The 23,620-nt window shown below is 44.2% G+C and overlaps 1 protein-coding gene across 1 annotated transcript in view; it reads right to left on the bottom strand.

Annotated features, from left to right (window-relative positions):
• The window catches only part of LOC144121700 (uncharacterized), a 45,063-nt gene extending 24,291 nt beyond the window's left edge, over positions 1-20,772 (bottom strand). Inside the window, exons 1-4 of the mRNA XM_077655051.1 lie at positions 20,115-20,772; positions 18,716-18,867; positions 15,116-15,371; positions 11,328-11,491 (exon numbers count right to left, since the gene is read on the bottom strand). Of these exons, the coding sequence (XP_077511177.1) occupies positions 11,328-11,491; positions 15,116-15,371; positions 18,716-18,867; positions 20,115-20,377 (835 nt within the window). The 5' untranslated portion in view covers positions 20,378-20,772. The remainder of the gene's footprint in view (positions 1-11,327; positions 11,492-15,115; positions 15,372-18,715; positions 18,868-20,114) is intronic.
• Between the last annotated feature and the right edge of the window lie 2,848 nt (positions 20,773-23,620).

Raw genomic sequence — 23,620 nt, 5'->3', positions numbered from 1 at the left:
ATTCAGTGAGGTCACACAAGATAATTGTGTCCCAATACCAACCTGCAAGATAAGACAGCAGGGATTACACGGGTTGTAACTTCAGTCAATGACTGTTGCCATTGAGCAGTGATGTACAAGCTGGCCGAGCGTTGTTCTGCTATACGTAGTAGGCGACAGCCTCCTGGCATCCAGCATTTCAGTGACTGCTTGTGGTGATCCACTACACCAGCAGCAACAAAACCGTTAGGCACATGTTGAACCAATATCAAGTTGCATTTTACTACACTGAATAGCTGCATTGTGGCATTTATTGCCGCCGGTGCCAAGCAAGTATGTCCGAGTTAGCAAAACTTCCTTCCTTTATGGGGAATTGATGACGCTGCCCTAAAATTCTCGATCACATGAGGCTTTTCAGTATGACAGAAAAAATAAGGCAGTTAGGCTGAACTAACACCAACTTGAAAGATGCAGCTGCAGGGATTAAACAAATCGTAGCTTCTACAGCTGAGTGAGTTCGCAAATCCACTTCAAATAAGATTTTACGTCAGCTAAATTATTTTTTAAAATCTTGGGCATAAAGGCAAATATCAGGGCTCCATGCAGTAATGATACGCTAGCGGCATATGGATTCATGCACAGTAGACACTTGTTCAGGGAACTGAAATAAGAGAGAAGGTCTGTTTGGCTTATCGAACGCTTAGAAGGGCAAGCTAAAGCAATAAAACTCTAATCATGTCAGAATTGCTACTGCGAATTATAAAATAAATTACACACTGTCACAGAAAAAACAAAAACCATGTTGGAAGCCTTTTGGCAATGCAAAACCTACTTGCGTCAAGGACAAAAAATCACCTCTGAAGATCTGTAATTGGGATGAAACTTTCCTTTGTAGTCTGCCCTGGCATCTAGCTGTCTCCCTAGTATGGCTGTGGATTGAGGTAGTTGGTCTGTTTGCAGTTCATGCATGGTTAAATGGTTGGACATAGACATCCAACACTGGATACAATGATGGATACAATATCGTTCAACTAAATTTTGTACGAAATTGAGCTATGTCTATAGTCTGGTGGAAAGGGCCGTAGTCGAGGGCCAACACACTGAACTCCTAGCTATAAATGTGCCTTGTGTCCATTTCTTCACCATCATTGCCCTTCCAATAAATAAGGGCCAAAAAATTGCAACATGTTTACCGCAAAAATGCAGAGCAGAAAGGTGGCAAGAAAAAAAGTTTTTTTTTTCTGCTTACCAAATGACTATTCCATGAAGCACACTAAGCAAAATGATTAAGTCTTCTTTCGTGCTAGCCTGCAAATTGCCGACAAATGCAGAAGCATAACGCTTTTAAGATCATGCAGATACTGTCGTATAGCGTATGATGTGTTCACCACAGTCTGTCGCTAGTAATATTTCCTAGAAGACAGCAATGGCTGCTAAATATGTGGTAGTAGTGCATTGGTTCTTCTTTCGTAATGGCAGATAAGAAGTACGGGAGATTTCAATCTTAAAAAAATAAAATGAAGGGAGAGCCTCAGTCCAGCGACCAACATTCCAACATGAGGACTTGTCTTTGTCAGGTCAAGTGCGGTCATCATTGGCGGGGGTTATATAGGCCATTCACTCTAAGGAGGATGGGCTGGAGTTATGGTGGGGAGTGGAGTGAGGAGGGTGGGAAGATGGCGCACTTGGTCTTCAAACAGCTCTTGTCTGGCCATAGAGGCTGTCACCTACAGGTAGGAGAGAAGCAGGTTAATAGCCATACTGACATGAAAAGAATGCAAAAACAGGCCCCCCTTTTCATAAAATATGCAACAGAATCAAAATGAACAATGCAATAAAACCGCAAAAGGTAAAAAAAGCTAAAGGAAAAAAAATGCCACAAAGGAAAGGATAGAGGCGTTAAACTGGTTATCAAGGTTGCATTTTTTCCCTTTATAATCTACGCAATCTCCAGCATATAGGGCACAGTGGTCTACATACTTTCTAGTGGCTGCATGATTTTTCCTACTCTGCCTTCTTATGTTTAGTAATATCTGTTTTTCTTTTTTTTTGACGAACCAAACATTTTGGTAACTAGTTTTCTGTAATTAAAGTATACGGTGCATGTCATCACATCCTTTGCTGTACATTTTTACCTGTCACAATGGCTATCAAGCCACATTCAGATTTGGGACTTGCGGTAAACCCCATACTACTTACCGGTATTTTCTCTGCAGATGGTAAGAAACTGATCATTGTCTGTTGAACCTTGTCTTTCTTTTCTCAACCAGGTTCTCTTTTGGGGCCTTTGGAAAACTGCTGCTGAGTGGTGGACGAGATTCTGGAGCAGTTTTCCTCTCCTGAGGCTGCATGCTCTCAGCCATGGCCACAACCTTGTCGAGGAGGCGTTTGACGTACCCTGTGTGAGCATTTCATCTTGTAGCTTGTGCAATATTCACTTTCTTCGTGATCAAATAAACTAGGTGGTGCAAGCTTACCATGAGTGGGTGGCTCCTTTACTGACAAGCTGTTGGGTCACCACATGCTGCCTTTGGGTAACGCACACACCATCGAAGTGTGCCATCCTTTGCGCGTGCCTGACCACGTCCACTGTTCTCCTTGTAGTGAAGTACAGAGAGTTGGGTCCGGAAAAAGTTGCACAGGACAGTGTAAAAGCGTGGTAGATTGTAACATATGTAAACAATCTAACTGTAAAGATCATGTGACAAAAGAAGGTCACTGATGGGAGTTGAGCACAACACCATGTTAGCAATTAGTGCTTGAAAGCACCATGAGCACGCGTGATGAAAATACTTTAGGAGCAAAGTACTACTTTTGAAGAGCTATGAGAACAAAGCATCGCCTCAGTTGCCGGGCGGATTGAAAATGAAAGTGCAGTGCTTGCATGGTGAACACAGCCGAAACTCTAAATGCCCATAAAGTGTCGGCATGTTAAACCCCTTCCGATTCGGTCGACTGTGTTTTTAATTTCTGTTTATACGGCATAAGAAATGATGCAGCGATTGACAATTTCAGTAGGTGTAATTTAAGATGGGCACCTGTTCATGTAGTTTTGGCACGTGCCTACATGCCTTTCACTTTTTCTACAGATGCATGTCTAACATTTGTTTTGTTTAACACAATTGTTTTGTGATATCGATGGCTTCTGACTGTAAAAGTAGAGAATAGAAGACAACAGCTTACCTGGCCCTCATTCCCAAATACGAATAATGGTAGGTCTTCGGTGCAAAATGCACTAGAAGGCTATGAAAAGCCTCTAATCCATAGATTTGATGTCTAGTAGATAGCCGCGGCATGTCTTGCAGAAGGGCCTTAGAATTTGCAATGTCTTGAAGCTTCTGGAAAGCCTTTGATTCTAAAAAGAAACGGCCATTATCATCTCCTTGTAAAGCTCTAAGTGTGCGGCTTGCTGTATGCTCTGCATCAACCAGTTAAAAAGTGTTTCAGTGCACCTGTAAATAAACTTGTGTTCAGTAATGCAGATCTTATAAGTTTCGATAGTTTTAATAAACATTGGTATTTGAGGTGCACTGTAATAAATGGTATGGAATAAACTGAAACAGCCATTATTTACTTAGCTCATGAAGCTTTTCATTGAAATCCTGCTGCACTGCACAGATTGCTGAAATCTTGGAATCCAGAGGAACCCTCTTGGAAAATCTTGGAACCCTCAACAACCATAGGTTGTCCAGCCTCTCCATTGCATTGCCTGCCATTTCCTCTTGATTTCTACTAGGATATCATTAACTCGTTTGTTCACTTACCCACTCTGCTCTCTTCATATCATAATGTTACACTTTTCACTTTCACAGCTTGCAACATTGTACTCAATCTAAGTTCAACCTTTTTTGCTAATTTTGTTTCTCCACCATAAGTGAGTACTGGTAAGGTACAGCTGTTGTACAATTTCCTCTTGAGCGTTACTGGTAAATTACTATTCATGATTTTAGCATACTTGTTAAATGCACTTGTCCTTATACTTATTATGCTGTTTCTTTCACTCTCATGGTCTGGATCTGCGGTCATTACCTACACTAATTAGACCTCTTCCCTTCCCACATTTAATGCTTCGCTGCCTATCATAAACCACTGCTCGCTTCAGAGACTGTTGGACATTGCTTAAGTTCTATGCATAAAGTTCTTAGACCCACTGTTCTGCTTTGCCTGTCGAAGTCATCAATAATGCTTTGCAGTTTGTTCCGAGTTCATTTTTCGAAAGCGCTAAAACAAAACGGACAAAGAAGGAACACACATGGACAAGTGCTCATCCCTGTCTGTTCCTTCTTTGTCCATGTTGTTTTAGCGCTTTCGAAAAATGACAAACATGCACCAACTAGCCCGATTTGCCACTCTTCAGGAGTTCCGAGTTCTTTAGCAAGGCAACTTGATCACCAAATTTCATTAACTCTTATCGCCAGTTCTTCTCATTTGAGGTCTGTGAATACCTCCTGTAAACACGCAGGGAATAGTACTCTAGAGATTATGTCTCCCTACCTGAAACCCTCTCTTATTGGAATTTTGTTACTTTGTATATCATACCTAGATGTGCCTAATTATGCTTCGCTATGGCCTTTCACATATTTTCATTACAAAATGTAACATACCTTCTCTGAGCCACTGCTTGGGTTCGATGTCCGTGCAAGCACGAGGGGAACGATGCCTGGTCGTGTGTGTGGATGTCCCTTATGTGGTTAAGAAGTGACAGACATTTGGGCACAATGAGTTCTGCTTTGCCTTCGCTGGATGCTGCCGCCAAATACAGATGGTTGCACACAGACTTAATCCAGGGTGCAAGCTCCTTGCAGTTATTTTCTTTTGCAGCTGTGTGCAGTTTCTTGATGATACCTAAAATGCATATTAAAAAAAATAGAACTAATGTAATATATTCCATAAATATGCTGAAAATAATATTCTATCAGCCACCGTAAAGCCGCAGCTGCTAGATACCTTTTGCCATGTGCCACACGTCGAACTCATGGGTGATTGCAGCTTTGTTGTTGCGGAGAAAGCACTTGATCTGTGTATGACGGTCGGTTACCAGCACTGCTACCTTGATGCTCTCACTCTCCAGAAAAGCAAGGCCTTGTTTCAGGCCTTCTAACTGCATGCGACAGCTGCCGCCAGCATCATTGGACTGTGGAATGATAATGGCAAAGGATATTGATTGATGTGCAGCGTGTCTACCAATTTAAAAAAAAAAGACTGCATGTATTGAGGTCTCTCCTTCCCAGCTGTAACTATTTTTAAGAAAATAAATCTTTGTATTTCTAAAAAAAGTAGTGTTGTGCTGATGCTTCATCTACCAGCACGGAGATTCAAGGCTAAGCCAATGATAAAGCATGTGCTGTAGAAAGAAGTCATGATATATAAATGTTGCGTTACAGTTCATTTGGCGGCATTAGTGAGCTATAGAAATTTACAGAACGTTGTTGTATCAAAGTGGAAACGCACCTGCACGACTTCAAAATGCAAGACTTTGTGGCGTTCAGCTTCCATCAGAGTATGCGTGCCATATTTAGCACTAAATCCTGGTGAATCAGCCAGTCCATCTCCAGCAAGGTTCCCCTGTTGGCCTTGCAGCTCTTGCAGCATACTTTTCTGCTCTTTTTTGCAAACCTGAAAAAAAAACAGTGCGCATTGAACCTTGACCATGCAAAAAAAGCTGGAAACTTCTTCACAATGACTCCTTACCGTGTCAATTGCAGGCCACAGATATGAACGCTGGATTGCAAAAAATGTCCTGTTGCTCACAACTGGTACACCAATTGAAGCCAGCATTCTCAGTGTAGCTGTTGGGTTGCATCCAGAGAAGAGAACTGCTGCGGAAAGCTGCACGTTGAGCATCGGCTGCTGTTTTTCGACGTCCTGATTACACCAGTAAGCGAAATGGCCAGATGCACACTCCCCATAAACTTCTAGAAGTGTGCCTTCACACTCGAATCTGTCTGCACGAGGTGCGAGGCACTCTGTGCACAGCTGGAAAAGCTTCCAAAGGTACTTCTCCTGCACCAAAAAAATTTTGTTGCCGGGTTCATCTGGGGAGTTTCTGACACATCCCTGCCTGGGAGAGAATGGGCAAATTTTCAATCGCACTGGACAGCCTAAACACGCTACCTTGCATGAAAAACATTAGGAGTGAATGTTTATGGCACCAGAGTAAAAGTAGGGCAAACAGGTTTTTATCACACTGTTAATAAATCGCATACTTCTCTTCAAGTTCTTCGCATGAACTGTAGTCCTCATCATCGTAGTTCTCATCTCCACCTTCGTCTTCTGTGCTGTCATCATTTTCAATGGCCTCTCTTTGGATTGGCATGGTCGTTTGAGTGGCTACATTTATCATGGGGCTGCCAACCTGAATGCCTAAAAATCATGTGATATGTGCAGCTGCATATAGTAGTTGTTACCACTGCACGCAACATAGAATATGCGGAAATTTTAGTACAACTGAAAACCTCTATAGCTCTTTGGCCCCTTCCCCGTCATTATTGTACAAATGCATGCATAAAAAATGTACGCTGATTGTGGAGGCACATACCGATAGATACAGTGTGTGGTTTTGTCTGAGAGTGGTGTGATGCCATGCTTCTTTTCACACATGCCTGTACAGCTGTGTTTTTTGTCGCTGGCCGCATCGTTGCTTGGACAGACTTGTGTCTTCCCTCACAAGAATCTGTCAGTTTGACTTCCAGCGTTACATCATATGCTGAATCTGCAATAATGAGCAGGTTATCATATAATGTGTAAGGTGTCAATGCCTTGCATTACTCTGCTTGCTGAAGATTGGTCATTACCAGTGAGAGCGAGGATACTTACTGATTTTTGCACGCCGAAGTTTTCATGTCGCATTGCACAGAGATCTGCTCCAGCTTCTGTTGTGACATCTACAACACAGACTGAGACATGATTTGATGCACAATATAGGCATGCACAACTAAATGTTCAGACTGAATGTAGCGTCATTACCTGTTGGGCTACCAGAGGGACTGCCCAATTTTGGATCAAGTTTTTCCAAGCTTGATCCTTCTCCAAGCAGTTCTGCAAGGACCTGAAAAGATAAAAAGCGTACTGGATTACTCAATTGCTCTTTACTGAAAATTTTTCTCTCAAAGCAAGAAAACCGCGTATGTGAAGTCGTTCTCGGCTGTTTGGTGATCATCGAAATGTACGTTTACCTCGTAAGAATGCCATGACGCCTGCCGACTTATCGCATTTGCATAACCACATCGGAATTGGACAGATTTAAAAAGTGTGAAGCTATCGGTTAGGGACATAGGGGAATAGCTAGGTGCCAGTGCGCATGCGCAGGACCATTACCATTATAATTGCCCGTCCCGTCTGCACACGAGGAATCATCCGCAGTGTTTCATTGATGAGTTAAGTGACGTTTAGCGCAGGGGTCTCTATAGCATATCCCCTTGCGCGAGAAAAGGAAAGCCGAGTACCGCCGCGCGGCGCTGTGCCCGTACCATCGCGGGATCGCTCTCCGCGTGGGCTACTCGCGGTCAACGCTTCATGCAAAGCTCCACACGCAAATGAGACCAGAATTGCCGCAGAGTAATGAATTTAAAATCGGAAGTAGAAGCACTCACCTCATGTTTCCTTCTTTTAGCAAATGCACTTCTTGGCGGTGGTGGCCTGCTTCTTTTGTGCAAAAATAGTGAAGGAACCGCGTCATGGTTCAGCCGTGCCCCTTTGACAGAAACCACTAGCGATCGCATTAGGGACAAGCTCTGCACGTAGTCGCTGTCACGAAAGTGCTTCGAACAGAGTACGCTTGCTTTGGTCGGCTTGAAATTCTCCCTCTTCACATCAACGACCCACTGCGCTGCGAGCTTTTGATCTTTCGGGAAAGTGTGGAAGACGACATCGTCGCGGCCGTAGGTGCTCGTACACCCGAAAGCACTGCAGTACCTCATGTTAGATCGGCTGCACGTGGTCGGATGCTCAAAACTTGGCTGAAACACTTTGGGATTACGACCACAACGCAGGCAACACGAGGAACAACGCGCGCTGAAAGCACGTTCGGGTGACTCGGACGGTCTCCGGCTCCTCAAAATGACGTCACACGGGTCGACAAGGAGAAGGTTTTCCTCTCTGCTGTTCTCCTCTCCTGCGCTCTCTAGGGACGCGGGAGATTTGAACGGCGCGCATTCAATCTGTGATTGTGGCGGTGCTTTTGCAACAACTGAAAAAATAACTTCATGAGCATGATCAACAATGAGTATACTTCAAAAGCCTAGAAGGTTAGCAGATTTGCAAACCGCCTCAGTCTCCCTTTAACCTCCTTGCCTTTTGGTGCTGCCTGGGGCCATCTGGTGGAATTATTCTGCTTGATAAACGAGAATGGTATGGCATAAGTACTATCCTGCTATGTCAAAAAAAGAAAGAATTAGTCTTGTGAATGCAATAAAATCGCTCACCAGAGAAATTATTGCAGGCATGCCGCAGGCAAGTATTCTCAGGCCGCTGCTTCCTAACTTTTCTGCTAATGATGTTGTGTGTGTGTATCAACCAGCGTAATATATAGTGTATGCGGATGACAAAAATATATTGTTATTATCCTCCAGTTACGAAGAATGGATGAGAATGTGAAATGAACTACTTGTTAAGATTTCTTTTCGTCAAGGAAAAATAGTCTGCCGGTGAATTTCAATAACTCTATTTAAAGCTGTAATCTTTGGACTAAAGGTTCAGATATCGCGCAATATAAGTAAATAGATTTCGAGCCTTTGCATTTTAAAGGTGTGATGAACACAATCAAAATTTTTGGTGTAACCTTCTGGAGTAATTTACAGCAGGAGGAATAATCAGTGGCAGTCCCTAGAAAAACTCAGTAGTACAGTCGGCATACTCAGTCGGAACAGACCGACTTTACGAACTTCATTCACAATGTTGCAGTTTAATGCATTATTTTCTTCGCATAACAGTATGAGGGACAAAAATTTAGTCAAACCTTACAATATATATTTAACATGCTGAAAAGTACACTGCGTATTAAGGCTAATGTGTCTTACACTCAATGCATAAGCCTTTTTTTTTAAAAGTATCGCATATAAAAAATCACGAACTTTGCACTTAGACTCGCAAGGTAAAAAGAAACATGTTTTTATGCTAGAGAAAATCGCCAGCTTGCGCCAAGATATACCCACCTAGAGTGCATGACGCACACAAATGTTGAAGATGACAAGACATAGGACAAATTGTAGCAATCGAATATTTAATAATAATCTGCCCCATTAGTATCATCCCAAAACGAAATAGACGTTGATGTCCGGGATAAGAACCTCTAAGAACTTATCCTTCCTACGCTTCTACACTTGAGCATTATTTCACGAATTATTCATTTATGTTTGCTTTCAGTGGCTCTGACTCGGTCTGCTTTACGTTATTTTTTAAGGGAAAAGCAACCTCAGTACATTCCATGCTAATTATTTGTGTGCTTAGTTCACTTCTGAAGCTTCGCAATGTTTTTTGTATGCAATGCTCCCCCTTGGCGCTGTCTGAAAAGAAAAGGTGGTCGATGGCTTCTCAAGCTTTCATATCGGCCTCCTCTACAATATGTGAATATAAATTATAAAAAAAAGAACGAAGAAAGCAATGGTGTGCTGTAGTGTACGAGTTTTGTTTCGAACAGCGAAGACGTTCGTAAAAGGACAGAGCGCTCTTTTACGTAAGGTCGAGGAAGAGTTGTTCTTCAGCTTACCCAGCAATACTTTAGAGGAAATAAACAAAACTTGACTGGCGTACCTAATCGATACCTGAACCCTTGCAGCCTGGAGCAATGGTAGGGTGTGATATTTGCAGTATAGCGTCCCAAAGAGGCACACGGTTTATGAGAGGCAGCATAGTTGAAGGATTCATGTTAATTTAGGGCACATGGGGTTCTTTAATGAGCGCTAACATCACGGAGCCCACGGTAGTTTTTGCATTTAATCTCCATCGCAATGCGGCTGAGCCGCTGGGATCGGATCCCACGGTGTTCAGCCTGTCACCCGAACACCACAGGCGCTAAGCCACCGAGGCGGGTGCGTGGAGCCGCGCGCTAAATAACCAACTTTGAATTGGCTCATTGAGTAAAAATATGAAAAAAAACTTGCAGCTAATAATGCCTCCCCTCAGCTCCTTCCTGCGATTTTGATTACTTTTGTTCCCCTGGGTTATCGTCTGCAATGGAAAAGTGGGCGTAGTCATAAAGGTTTAATGAAATCTGAAATGAGGAGTGAGGAGAGTTATGTCAAAATATTGTGGTAATAATAATAACGTAAATTTCATAACGTGCCTAGACACCATTCAAGAATGTTGTTGAAGCCTTACTGCAGCCTCTTTCTTCAGGTTACCCGTGAGTGAAAAGACAAGCTATGTTTCGCTCATAGAATACTGCAACGGCACCGCCGACGAAACTTATGTATCTATCGCAGAAGAGCAACGAAGAATTAACGCAAGTCTTCACAGAAAAGTGCCCCTCATCTGTTTACGATGAAAATTCAGGACAAAGCTCTCTTTCAGGGTGTTCACGACGAGAACGCTTCAGCAAACGACACTTAGTGCGGCATAATAATACTGACTTAGTAAGCAGCTGTTATCTCTCAATATAGAGCCTTTCTTCAGTCCTGCGAATGAGATAGCCGCCGACGACCGAAAGTTCGTCCCCAACAAGGACAGGATTTATTTGAGTCCACATGATGCTTCTTGGGAATGGAGTTCTACCTCGAAACCGATGAAACATAGGCACAGCTCTCTTTTGATGGCAGGCACGGTTCATTTAGAGCGACAAGTGCTATCGTTAGTTCAAACACTTTTACTGGAAAGGCCTGCACTCGGATATCACAACATCTTGCTGAGTTAAGCTTAACGAAAAGGGACTCTGGAGAAAAATTTCATCACAGTATTGTCACCGTATTTCTACGACAACACGGAGGCAGGCAAATGGAAGGTGAAAGCTTGCAAATAAAGCTTTATTGAGGGAACCTGTGTCCGCAAACAGCTACAACTCGGCGGCGACGATAGCAGCAAATTTGCTCCACAGCCGTCGATGATCACAATTCCCGCAGTTATCGGCCGTGCTGGAATTAAAGGTCACGAAGAAATTTCAATATAAGGCGCGGAAAGCTTCTACTAAAGTATTGATTATCGTAGAAGTAGCTGCGCGTATCTTGAAGCTTGCCAGTGAATCGAGTCGCCTCTCGCGTCCCAAAAAAAGGGGGGATAAGCCGGCATGCAGGCGCTTCGAGAATGAAAAAGCATGTCTTATCATGCTTTTCTCCAAAAATAGACTTCTCGAAGTTCATTACTCTCCTGAGCTAAGTGCCAGATATTTGTATTTTCAAGCATAGAGTTTCACTCACCCGTGAGAATTCCCTTCACCACCACAGGAAGCTTAGTGATGCTTCGCAGCCACACAAGCGCGTCCCAAGTTAGGGATCTGTCGAACGACTGCCTTAGGCCTTCCAGGCAGGACTCCTTGAGCTGCCTGAGGTGGCTGTAGTTTGTTCCATTGAAGTTAGCCAAACTGGTGAACAAAAAAAGGACTTGTTTCGTTATTTACTTGAATTCATTGTTCCACTGCGCTAAAATAAAAAAAAAACACATTGTAAGGATTGCGGGTCGACCTTGTCTTCCTTTGTCTGTGTTCATCACCATTTCCAATCATTCTCTTCGTCAAAAAACAAAAACGCCATTCCAACCAGTGGCAATAAGGACTGCTCCGAGAGTTTTCAGTATAGCACGTGGGTGACGTACTATACTATAAAATACCGCAGGTCAACTATGCGGGCCATGCCAGTGAGCGCAAGTAAACATGGAAATGAGCAACAGTGCAGGTAGAGCAGTTCAGACGTTTTGAATGGCTGCTACAGCGAGTGAAATTTAGTAAATTGGCTAGCAAATTAACGTTCGATACATAATGACCGTTGGTTGTGTTTGTCGCGAACAATATTCATTCAATACAAATGAGAACTGTGGCATAGCAGCAGTAGTAATGAGACGCGAGTGCATATTTTAGGTGCAGTCTTGCGGTTCATAACTATGCAGCCTGCCCCAGAAGAGATATTCTTTTTGATTCTTTGCAGATTTGGCCGGCAAGCTTGAATACAAATTAGTAGCAGGGTCATTGCATGCCAAATCCACCAGTTTCCGTTCAACCCCGTCAACTTTCTTCCACAAAATCTTTGGCTCCTTATTGCACCATCAAATTTTATTACCCTGTACAACTCTCAGGGCTAAAGAATTTCCTGGTCATGTGACTGCGTTTTGGATCCTCCAGATTAATGCAAAAGTAGGTGTCCTCAAAAATTTACGAAAATCAAATATTTTACTTTAACAGTTGAAACGTTTCTATAGATAATGCACATACATTGTAGTTTTGTATTGCGCAGGAAAAATTTTTCATAATTTTCTTGTTGTTTTTTGTTGCGTGTTTAGTTCATAATTTTTCGCCCGAAATGCACCGTTTTTGTTTTTTGTTTAAAAACCTTTAACCGACATTCATGAGCACTTTGAAATTATTCAGCGGCTGTCTATTACATATACTATCTCATTAAAAAGTTTGAAATAGAATACAGCAAGATGCATTTAAGAAAAAAAATCTCGAGCTTAAAAAAACGTGTGTTTTTTCATATCTTCGGCCACAAATTTCATACAGAGGTGTTCATAGCAAAATATAGAACGAGGCCTGACTGACAGCCAGTTTAATTGAAATTTCGTTCAGAGATTTTTATCGGGGCCTTTTTTTTGTTCAGGTGGAAAAAAAATTATTCAGGTTGAGCGCCCGCACCACCGGCCATGGCTTCCCCGTACTGCCACTGCACTGCAAAACACGTGCCACTCAGTATTCAAAGTTGTGTTTTCACAATATGTGGTACACGAGAGTAGCATCAAGAAAACTCGAGAGGGCATCGAGAAAAGCGAATATGATCGCCTCAGGTATCCGGCGCCTCGGCACCCCTGCGCAATTGCTCTCTCCTTCTCCCACTCACCCTTCAGCCGGAGCCGATGCAATTCGTCGGCTTCCCAAATTTTGTAAGAGCAGTTATTCGGCTAATAAAGCCGACACAATGCAGCACTCATTCCAAATACAGAATGAAGGGACGTTTTTGTAAGTTCAACATTTTTTTCTGAAGCGTATTTCGTTGTATTCCTGTTTAAACATTTTAATGAGATAGTACATTATAGAGCAGCTGGAAGATTTTATGTCACTCATAAATTTTGCTTAAACGTTTTTTAAAAAATAGCAAAAACGTTGAAGGTTAGGCAAAAATAATGAACGAAAACAACGCACAAAAATTGGCGCGGAAAATTTATCTCTGTGCGATACAAAAGCGCAATTATCTATAAAATTGTTTCCTGCGTGAAAGAAAAGTATTGGATTATTGTAAATTTTTAATGAGAGCTATTTTTGGACTCGTCTGAAAGAGTCAAAAGGCTGTCATGTGAATGGGAAATTTTCTCCCCCAAAGTTATTATCGTTGAAAGGTCAGTAAATACCCAGAAATTTTATGGAACAAATCGGACGGGTTCGAGCTCAAAGTAAGGTGCGTGTGGCATCTAATGACCTATTATATAAAGGTAATGTGAGAGTCAAGTGGCAAATATATCAGCTGGTTTCGATTACATTGGCATAATATGAACCAGTGAAACACGTACTAAGTCTTCTCAATTGAGATGAGCATGTAAGAGTCAAAATTGGTAACATACTTGCAGGCTTGAGCTTGGAGTGTTAAGCAGCTAAGACCATCCTAAACGACCATAAAGCATGGGACGGCTAACTCAGATCGTCGAAATTTTGTGAGTGATGGTTTTGCCAAGACTGGTAGGGTGAGGAACGAAAAGAACTCCTAAAAACACCCCTCGCAGGGTGCTGAACGGCGTCATTCAAGAGAAGTCTGTTGCCCGTGGAACGATTTCGTTACTATGGCTTACACCGAGTACGCGCGATTCTTCTGACAAGCACACATTATGCACTGCGTGACGTTGCCAAAAAAAGTCACATACATATAACGCTTGAACTGCATCACAGACAAATGCTGCAATGATGCCTTGGATGCGCCTCGTAAGCAGCGTGATTCTGTACTGTGAATATTTGCACTTAAGAGGCGTCCGCCTTCATGTGGTCGAAATTTAAAAAGCTATTTCAACGAAGCAACGCAAAAAGCCAAGGGTGTTCTAGAACAAAGTACTATGAAATGCTGTAAAGAAGGTTTTCGTAGTTTGTCAGACTGATTTTCATCCAAGAGGAGCTGAGTGACTGAGTGACAGAGGGTATAACGGAATATGATGTCTGCATGCAGCTTTTTGTGCGATATTTCGTGCTGCTACTAATGTGACACTTCGGCGGAAAGAAAGACTTGTGGCATCATGAAACACTTCACAGTGATGGCCCCACAGCTTACTTCAAGCATTACAACACGAACACCTTCGATCGGTTTAGTGCTCCGTATATATAGCTAAGGAACGCCAAGGAGACGATGAGTTGCCTCCCATTTGCTGCGCCGTGATTGAAGCGCCTGTAGTAGACGAGTCGAATTTTTTTTGCGACACATTTGAGATATTTTGATGACCTGAAATGCGGCATCTGCAGTTTGGTGATGATATAAAAGTAAAAATTTTACTTCTTACAACCTGCGTGACATTCAGGGATGCGGAGCCGGAACACCGCGAGCCGTGGCTGCTGGGGCAGACGACCGTCGGGTTCGTGACTTCAACATAGTGTAGGCATAGGAGGTTATTACATGAGAAGCATTGAATAAGCGCGATGTGGGTTTTAAGAAACAAAAATAATGGTAAGCTGGACATCATAGTGCAACTCTGTTGCGCCTTTGTTCCTCACGGCCTTGGCGCTTGCGCGCACAGGATTGCTCTCCTACCACCATAACGTACAAGATGTACCCATTATAGTCTAGCTCATCCTGAATCCTGCAGCTGTTTAAGTGTCCGTTACTGACACCTTCAATAAAAAAAAGGTCGCGGTCATGAAGTTCAGCAACCCTTGGTGGAGACAAGGTGAAATCACCGATGCTGCTCGGCTAGGCGAAACCCGATCCTGCTTTCTCACCATCAAACAAAAGAGTTTTCAGTCACTCTCACCCCCCCCCCCCTTTTCTTCGCTGTGCTGACGGCACTAATGGTGCATACTAACGTGAGATGTTCGGGGTACGTCATGTTGTTCTTGATGCTGGCGACGCGCTGGCCAAAAACGGGCATGTCGACGGTGAGAACAATGGCTGCGTAGCCGAGCGCCTCGGCACGCCGTACCAAGTCAGTCGTCACCGAGCGGTCCTTGAATATTTCCATTTGCATCCAGCGAAGGCCTCCGGGAGCAGCTATCGCCACGTCTTCCATGGACGTAGTGCTGAGTGCGCTGAGAGCCATCACGGTGTTGGCGTTTGCTGCAGCTGGAAGGCGCAGAGAAGGCGACTGATAAGGAACCGCAACTTAGAAACATTGTTGCATGTGTGGCCTCCGACTCTGAAGTTAGAGCGTGGCCAGCTGGTCACAGATATTTTATTGCCGATAAGAACAGGAAACGACAGTACGGGCCCTGCGGTAGACGTCTAGCGCCGGTACTGCTCTTGTGTACCTTCGCTTTTTTTAGTTTTTGCTCTGCTTGCGCATATGAAGAACTACGCTTGGATGGTATTCTCGGAGAGGCATCGGCGAGATATCATGCTGGTCGCAGCTGTACTCGAACGAAAGCATAAAATTCGAAAGCACTATTGCAGCGCTTACTTCTAAACATTGTTAAAGAAACGCTCACATAGCTGCTAGTTTCAAGCACAGGGGAACGCGGGTGCCATGAAACAGCCCTCGGCATTTGGAGATTTAGGCTAGAGAAAACATTAATGTCGAAAGAAAATGCAACTTGAACTTTGCCTTGCTTTTAATAAACAAGCCAAAAATTGGAGGGGACACTTAAGCACCCCTCAAGGGCATGACGCGATAGCGTACCAGCTTAATCGCTATGTAGGGAGAAGGTCATTCTCTACATTCGCAGATCTCTGGGAGTCCTCATACCACTCCTGGGACAGTGGTGCAGCAGTTAAGAGAAGAGGCACTGCCCTGCGATGGCAGAAGCTCCCAGCGGTGGGCTTTGTGCGGCCCAGGTCGCCCTTCCCGAGCGACCAGACAGCAATGCACTTGCAACTGCCACGGTGGGAAGTTTGCTCGCTATTCGGTGGGGACGTTGCGATGACTATGCAAGGCCATGTGACCTAGGTGGGCCACCTGTCTCCAACGTTGTTTTCAGGGCACCACATGCCAGAGTCATGCTCGTGATTTTTCGCCCGCAACGCCGACAACGCGGACGCCGCATTTTCATGACAACGGGGCCCGTAACGCTTAAGAGAGATACAGCCAAACAATACAGGCAAAAGAAATAAGCCTTGCCAGTAGTTGTGACTGGTCTAGTTGGTCAGCGGTTTATGCTAAGCACGAAATTCCGCAAAAATAAAACAGGGCATATGAGACGAGGCTGACAGGACATTCCCGAAGTTCGAGCTGATTTTACTACCAAAGTTCGCGCCACAATGAAGAAACACTGTGTTTTCGCTCAGACGAGCTCTTAAACTGCAGGGTAGCTTTTCATTAAGGTAGTGCCGAAAGGACTGAACGAGAACTTTTATCGCGGACTGCACATAGGTCCACCAGGCAGTGTAGCTTTGAAATACCTACGTGAGCAGTTTATACTTTAGGAGCACTTACAAAAAAATTACACTAAGCTTGTCTCACAATTTCAGTGCACTTATTGAAGCCCTACTACGCAAGAAAAAATATTTATTACTCAATGGCGCGTATAATGAAGCGTTTTGTTAATATTTATGGTAATGTTCATATGGACCCATTGAATGGGGAAAGATGCTAGGGTTCCAGGGTAAAGTTAAGATATTAAACTGCAAAAACCTTCCTTTTTAATAGAAACAAGGTATTTTGTAATGTTTTAAGAACACAAAAAAGTTCAGTAATGGAGGTACAGTTTTTTTTTTATAAAGAAATGCGTATTTTAGCTTTTAAGGCGTTGAAAACATTTTTGCAAAAACTCACTCAGCTTTGATCTAGGTGCATATTCAGTCAGCGTTGAAATAAATATATATTATGGCTTCTCATTCGACAAAATCTCGTAAATGCGCAGTAGAAATGTACAGTGATGCATACAGTTGGCTTACATATGCCGCGCGAAAATTCTAATGTTTTGAACACAGTTGTCTGAGCTGGCCTATATTGTGACAGGCGTGGTTTCTTAGAGGAAGTGAAAAATATTGTGTTCATCTAGTAACCTGAAAATGCTGGAGATTTTCTGCACTCTGCCGTTGTTCATTTTTTACGTTGATGAAGGCGATACGTACTGAACTGCCGGCCTAAGACAAGGACAGTGCAAGGAACAACACAAACAGCACTTGTCTTTCCTCGAGTGTTGTCGTCGTAGTAGCGGTATGCAGTTCAAGTATCAAACTCTTGGCTCCAATTTTCGGCGAACTAAAAACCCGTGCACACTATTACAAACACCAGACGAGCGAGCGAAAGAAATAGCGTGTTTAGTATGTTCACACCTGAAACTGAGGAATCAACGCTATTTTTCTGTCCTCCATGAATACAGTGAAATGTAATTGTTGTGTTATTGAAGCCGAAAGCCTTATTTGCCTCATTAAGTGAAAATCCGCGCGTATGTGTGTGCTTGCGTGCGTGTGTGCTTGCTTGTGTGTGTTTGTGTGGAGACACTCGGTGGTACTAAAAAAAAATATTGCGGCCACATGCAACCTGGCAGGATCCGGTTAAATTAATGATTAATAACGCGAGGTAATTCAGGAAGAGTAACCTGGATCGCACTAACACCCCCGTGGCAGCACCTGCCATGGCAGGGCGGTGGCGCACCAGTTACACGTGGAACGTTCTAGGACAAAAATTTTGAAAATTGAAAAATTATAAGATACTCTTATGGAAATATTGAAGTTAATGTTTCATTCTTCTGGTATGTAGCAACATTTTTTGTGTGTTTTAATCGATCGCATAAAAGAGCCAACACAGCCATAGAACACCAACGGAGAACGCTTTTGATGATATGAAAAACGTTAATAGAGAAAAAATACAGGACTGCTGCTGGGTGATGTTCTGATATATTATTGTCACAGTGAAATGTTCGATTATATCAAAAAATTCCGTTCATGAACGGTTTCTCTCTCAAAAAGGCTTTTGTCCAAAACTGTTGGGTACGACCGCTGCTTTGTGTTCCAATCCTGCTTCTATAGCTGCTCCATGTGGAAGCCGCTTTATTTTTCTCTCATGCAAATTTTTTATTTCGAGTCGAGTTCGAACCCGGGAACCCCGAATCAGGGCGCTCGGCTACTGATTCGGAGTTCCCGGGTTCGAACGCGACCGCGGCAGCTGCGTTTTTATGGAGGCAAAACGCTAAGGCGCCCATGTGCTGTGCGATGTCGGTGCACGTTAAAGATCCCCAGGTGGTCGAAATTATTCCGGAGCCCTCCACTACGGCACCTCTTTTCTCCTTTCTTCTTTCACTCTGACCTTTGTCCCTTCCCTTACGGTGCGGTTCAGGTGTCCGCCGATATATGAGACAGATACTGCGCCATTTCCTTTCCCCCAAAAAACAATTATTATTATTGTTATTAAATCCTGGTTGTTTCATTTTGAATTATAATTTATTATGCTATATCTGATGGCATGGGCTGGGACACTTTAAAACGCCATTCTTCAGCCTTTCCCGTAATGTTTTTTTGTCCCTCACCTCGAGCTGTGGCCGCTTCTCCGTCAGGATGGGCCAGTTTTTGCAGTGCTGCCGGAGATATTCCCACCGGCATGGAAACCCGCCGTCCCAACAACGTGACATCGGTGTTTATGGTGGCAACGTTCCGCAGAACACGTGGCAGGAGTCTCAGCCTCATGTGTGGAACGAAAAAAATATTGGTCACACCTTTTTGGCAAACGTTAATTGGAATCCTGAAATGGTTGTCGTGTGGTGGCTCGTAAAATTTCCACCCGCTGGTTCAGGAATGAAAGAAATTTGCACATCCCAAGCAGCACAGGTCATCGGCCCAATATTGCACCAGGATGGTCCCATCCTGGCCCTTTGTAGGGCCGGCCTTTGCCAATACGGTTCCAATGTTGGGCCAATCACTTGTGCTGCTTGGGATGATACTGCGCTAGGAATGAACTTGACAACAAGCAATCAATGTGACACCTCAGCCAAATGAGAGTATGCCGCCGAATGTGCTTTTCTGTGGTATTTCGCACTCCAAATATAAAGTTTTTGGACAGTTATACTTTTAGCGACCCATACAAATTCATGACACCGCCTCTGTGTGTCACCACTTTGCCTCATCTTCTCGTTTTTCGCGCTGCTGAATGCAAGAGTGAACGCAGATCCGCTCAGTTTTGTGTTCTTTTGATGAGAGAATAAAATCCACCAACCCGACTTATAGTGATGAAAGCTGTGTTGAACGATAGTGAATGATATTTTTAGGCTTATGCTTTCGGGGGAGAAAAAAAAAGTAAAATATGCACACGCTTACTCGGGTCACTGACACTACATTTGTTGTTTTTTATTTTGCTTTTTATGCAAATACTAAAACCTAGATGAGCAGTCTCTCATGTTACGTTTTTTTGTAACCTGCCGGGACTGTAGCATGCAATCAGGGAGGAAAATTAAGCATATAACAAGCAATATTACTGATCACATGAAAGCTTATCACATTAGAACACAAGTAAAAATTAGAGAAGACACTTAAGCTCTGTTTTAAGGTTATGACATGAAAGCCTAGTGTGTTGGCCTTTCCATTCTGAACAGTTTTACGCCTTTGAACGCATTTTTATTTTTCAATTGTCTCAATTCAATGATTCGTCAATTATACACTCATATTTTTCTTAATTTAGTCGTTTAGTTTTACGCGTGTTACAGCATACACGCGTCAAACTGAATTGATAAGGCAAACTAGCTATAAGTTCTTTTGTTAAGAAGCAGACACTTTTTTAGTTAACTAACCAATACATCAGTGCTTCTTTTCTATCGATTTTAAAATAAGTCCTGCAGTTAACAGCATCGAAAAGGAAAAGCGATATCAATTGATAAAAGCCTGGAGCGTGAGCAAAAGTCGCCACGGTAAGGAGCATTTTGGCCGCTTACGTACCTTTTATATGCATGAAGATTTTCAGCCAAGGTCTGCTGCTGGTCGGCGCCGTCTTGGTAGAAGGTTTTTACCTTCGGAGGTAATTTAACGTGGGCAAGCCGCTCGATGTCATCGATGGTCACCACCGTCACACTCACGTGCCAATTCAGACAAGCTGACCTTGGCGGAGGTTCGAGGTTTTCCACTTCCGATTCGTGTATCAGATCTGCGCTACATGCTTCTAGCAATGGTTTCTTGTGCTGGCATCCATTTGTGGCATTCATGACCGCAATTCCCTGCTTTGTACAGCTGGAAAGTTTTGTAGGCTTTACTTTTTTAGGTATATCCTGCCCTCTCGAACGGCTTACTTCTGCAGATGGAGACTTCGTGCGAGTTGCTCGCAGTGACGCTGGCTGCTGGCTTATTGTTAGAAACCACTCTGTTGGGAAGCTTTGGAAAGGTGTAGCCACGGCTTCAAAAGGCAAACTTTCAGTGTCAGCACTGAACAAACAGCTATCAAGTTCAGTTAGCGACGCCACAATACATTGCCAGCAGCTGCAGTTCGCTTTGTTATAAATGTACAGGTGCCCTGAAAGTTTACCCCTCTGCAGTGCTGCACCTCTCTCTTTACGGGGATAACCCACGGGATTTCTTCAACGAGGAAAACGTACGTTGTGAGCAGGCACGTGTTGCACTGAATTCTGGGCTCTCACTCTGTATCAGAGGCATGTACCCACGCGCCAGCTGCATGTCCGGTTTCCGAGAACAGCTGCTGTTGACGTAGACTTCCTCTAAAAATGTGGAGAGTTTTGAAAAAAAAAATGTTGAGTACCGGCAGATGTCAGACAGATAAGAAAAAAAAAGCAGGCTGAACGGATGTAGAACAGGTTGTTGAGTCATCAGCACTAGAGCAAGATTTCGCTAACGAGGACACTTGATTTCATTCGTGTCTTTGTGTGCGGAGGGAAACACTAGTTACAGCAGGGAGTTGTCATAAGATTTATGTGGTGGATTTGAAAGCGCCTGTGGTGTTTCAGTTCGACTCTCGGCAACCGCAGACTAAGCAATGGGAGCACATCTGCTTTTATGGCGCATATAGTTTAAAAACTAAGCGTCAGAAAAAAAAAAACGTTTTAGGAATGAGGCCACAGCGACAGCTGAAACGAGGGTTTATGCACTCCTTTGTGCTCTCTTAGTGCTGCTTTATCATGCGTTTAAGGCTCGTCAGTCACGCCTTTGTAAACATCTAGTTATCTAAACAGGTCAAGATGGCTCCGTCAGTCCGACTATTGGGTAGCAATGGCCATGCAAAAGCTGCATGAGCAGCTTCTATAGGCCTAGAAGCAGCTTTGCTTTTCTTAACTTCGAGCAGGACCTACCAGGATAAATTTTCGCTGCAAAGCTGGAAAAATAGTCGACGGCCGACATCTGAAGTGCCTTCCTGGCGCTAACATGAACCGTTTCTCATTCTAGAATCAATAGGCCATGTGCCATTCTGCACAGAGAACCCCAGGAAGTTTGAGAATTCTGCAGCACTGAAGAGAAAAGCGACAAAGAAGGAACTAAGAAGGAAGCGATGAAACTCTGACAGCTGATATTCTATTCAAAAGTCCCGCCCTCTTATACATCAAGGAATTAAAGAGCATTTCAATTGTGTGATACACTGGTAACCACATCGTCCCCCGCGCCAGCGGCGAACGCGCCATAGTCACGAGACCCCGCGCGCTCGTCACTGGGAAAGTGGAGAGAAGGCATTCTTGCATGCTCTCCCTGTTCTCAACAATTGCGTGACGTCACGTCAACGCACCGGCCACTTAGGGAATGCCCGAGCGGTTAAAAGGGGAGCTCACGGCGAGAAACCCGTCGCTCTCTGCTGGCCTCGTGTTGACCTGCCCCGAGGAACCCCTTTTATGCTCGCCGACCCCCGGACCCAACGCCGGTCGACAACAACTACTTGGTGAGCTGCCAAACACCAATTTTATCGGATACAACATTCTTCCACAGTGTGATTTACCTCACGTTACGACCATGAACACTCCGCGCGAGCGGGTGGAGACCGTGAACGGCCACCCGCGCCGGCCCGACACCCAGGATTCGAGCGGGCAATCGCCGCTGAGAGCCCAGAGAGAAGGCTGTAGGGGTAGAACACTGCTCTACCGTGCAGGGAAGGGCAGCGCACCCCTTGTGGTCGGAAGTGAGCAGAGTGTCGGAAAGGGGGAGGCACATTTGTCACTCTGTTCTACGAATACAACGCATCACTCACGGACCGTCCTTAGGGAATGGCCACTTAGGGAATCAGCGAGAGGTTAAAAGGGGAGCTCGCGGCGGGAAACCCCTCGCTTGCAGCTGGCCTCCTGCTGGCCTGCCCCGAGGAACCCCTTTTCTGCCCGCCGACCCCTGGACCAGATGCCGGTCGGCAACGTCGACTTGGTGAGCTATCGAACCTCAATTTTATCGTATAGAACCTTCTTCCGCAGTGTTTACCTCGCGTTACGACAATAAACTATTTACTAGCGGCCTCTGCTGTTGTCTATTTCGTCCGAGACTGCCGTAGCTGCTGCGACTCTGCGCCACAGGTTGGGGAAACATGTCGTGTACGATTGACGCTTAGTGTAGCTGACCCGGAAGCTCGCCTTCCCGGCCGGCTCGGCGCAGAGTGACCCCATACAATCTCTACATCTTGCCAGAACTAGCGCCCAAAAGAGCTACTTTTTGCAATAAAGATAGATGCTCTGGTCACACACTATTCTCCGAACCCGCGGGTGGCCCAAGCTTACAAGATCTCCAGAGTTATCCCGTCAAAACTCTTTTAGACTATTTGCACATTGCGGACACTGGCTGTACACGCGTCTATTTTTTTTCATGTTTTGAAGTGCATTACCAATTGGCTGCTCGAATTCCTTTTACGAAGGAGCGTGCTTATTTGTCTGTTCTTCGACGGACTTTTCCGCCTGACTGGCACAATCCTTTTGCACAAATTCATTTCGTCCCTTCTTTGTCTGTGCTGTTTTGAATGTTGCAGTGTCCCCAAGAATGCCACAACAATATTAGCTCTCCATGAAATTCAAACTTCCTTTGTGGTGGTGCGCCGCTTTAGGCTCCCAAAGAGCAGATAGCGATGCCGAAAATTTTACGTTTCCATAATTCCGGGTGAGCAAAAGCCGCGACGTGTAACTGTATCAGCCATTCACAAATATTGTCAACCCACGGAGCATGCAGACGACAAATATTAAAACAATCAAATTTCATTAGCATTCCACGATGAAAACGCCGTTGCCACTCAGGAGCTGAGCGGGTACAGCGTTAACGTCAGAAATTTTACGCCAGGAATTTTTCACCAGGCATGAACGCCAGGAACATCCCCACTCTTAGGTTTCAGTGATGACCGATGAAGAGTTTCAGCGCTCTTCGCGTCTGTGAAAAAACGTGATACTATGGCTACGAGAGTATAAGGGTAAGACCCACCGAACCCTCCGTTTCTTCTGAACCGGGAGTTTCCATGGTAGCTTCGGCTCAGAATGGTACAC

This window comes from Amblyomma americanum, chromosome 2, assembly GCF_052857255.1.
Source record: "Amblyomma americanum isolate KBUSLIRL-KWMA chromosome 2, ASM5285725v1, whole genome shotgun sequence".
NCBI lineage: Eukaryota > Metazoa > Arthropoda > Arachnida > Ixodida > Ixodidae > Amblyomma > Amblyomma americanum.
The sequence above is the reverse complement of the archived record's forward strand: the minus strand, read 5'-3'. Positions and strand labels throughout refer to the sequence as shown.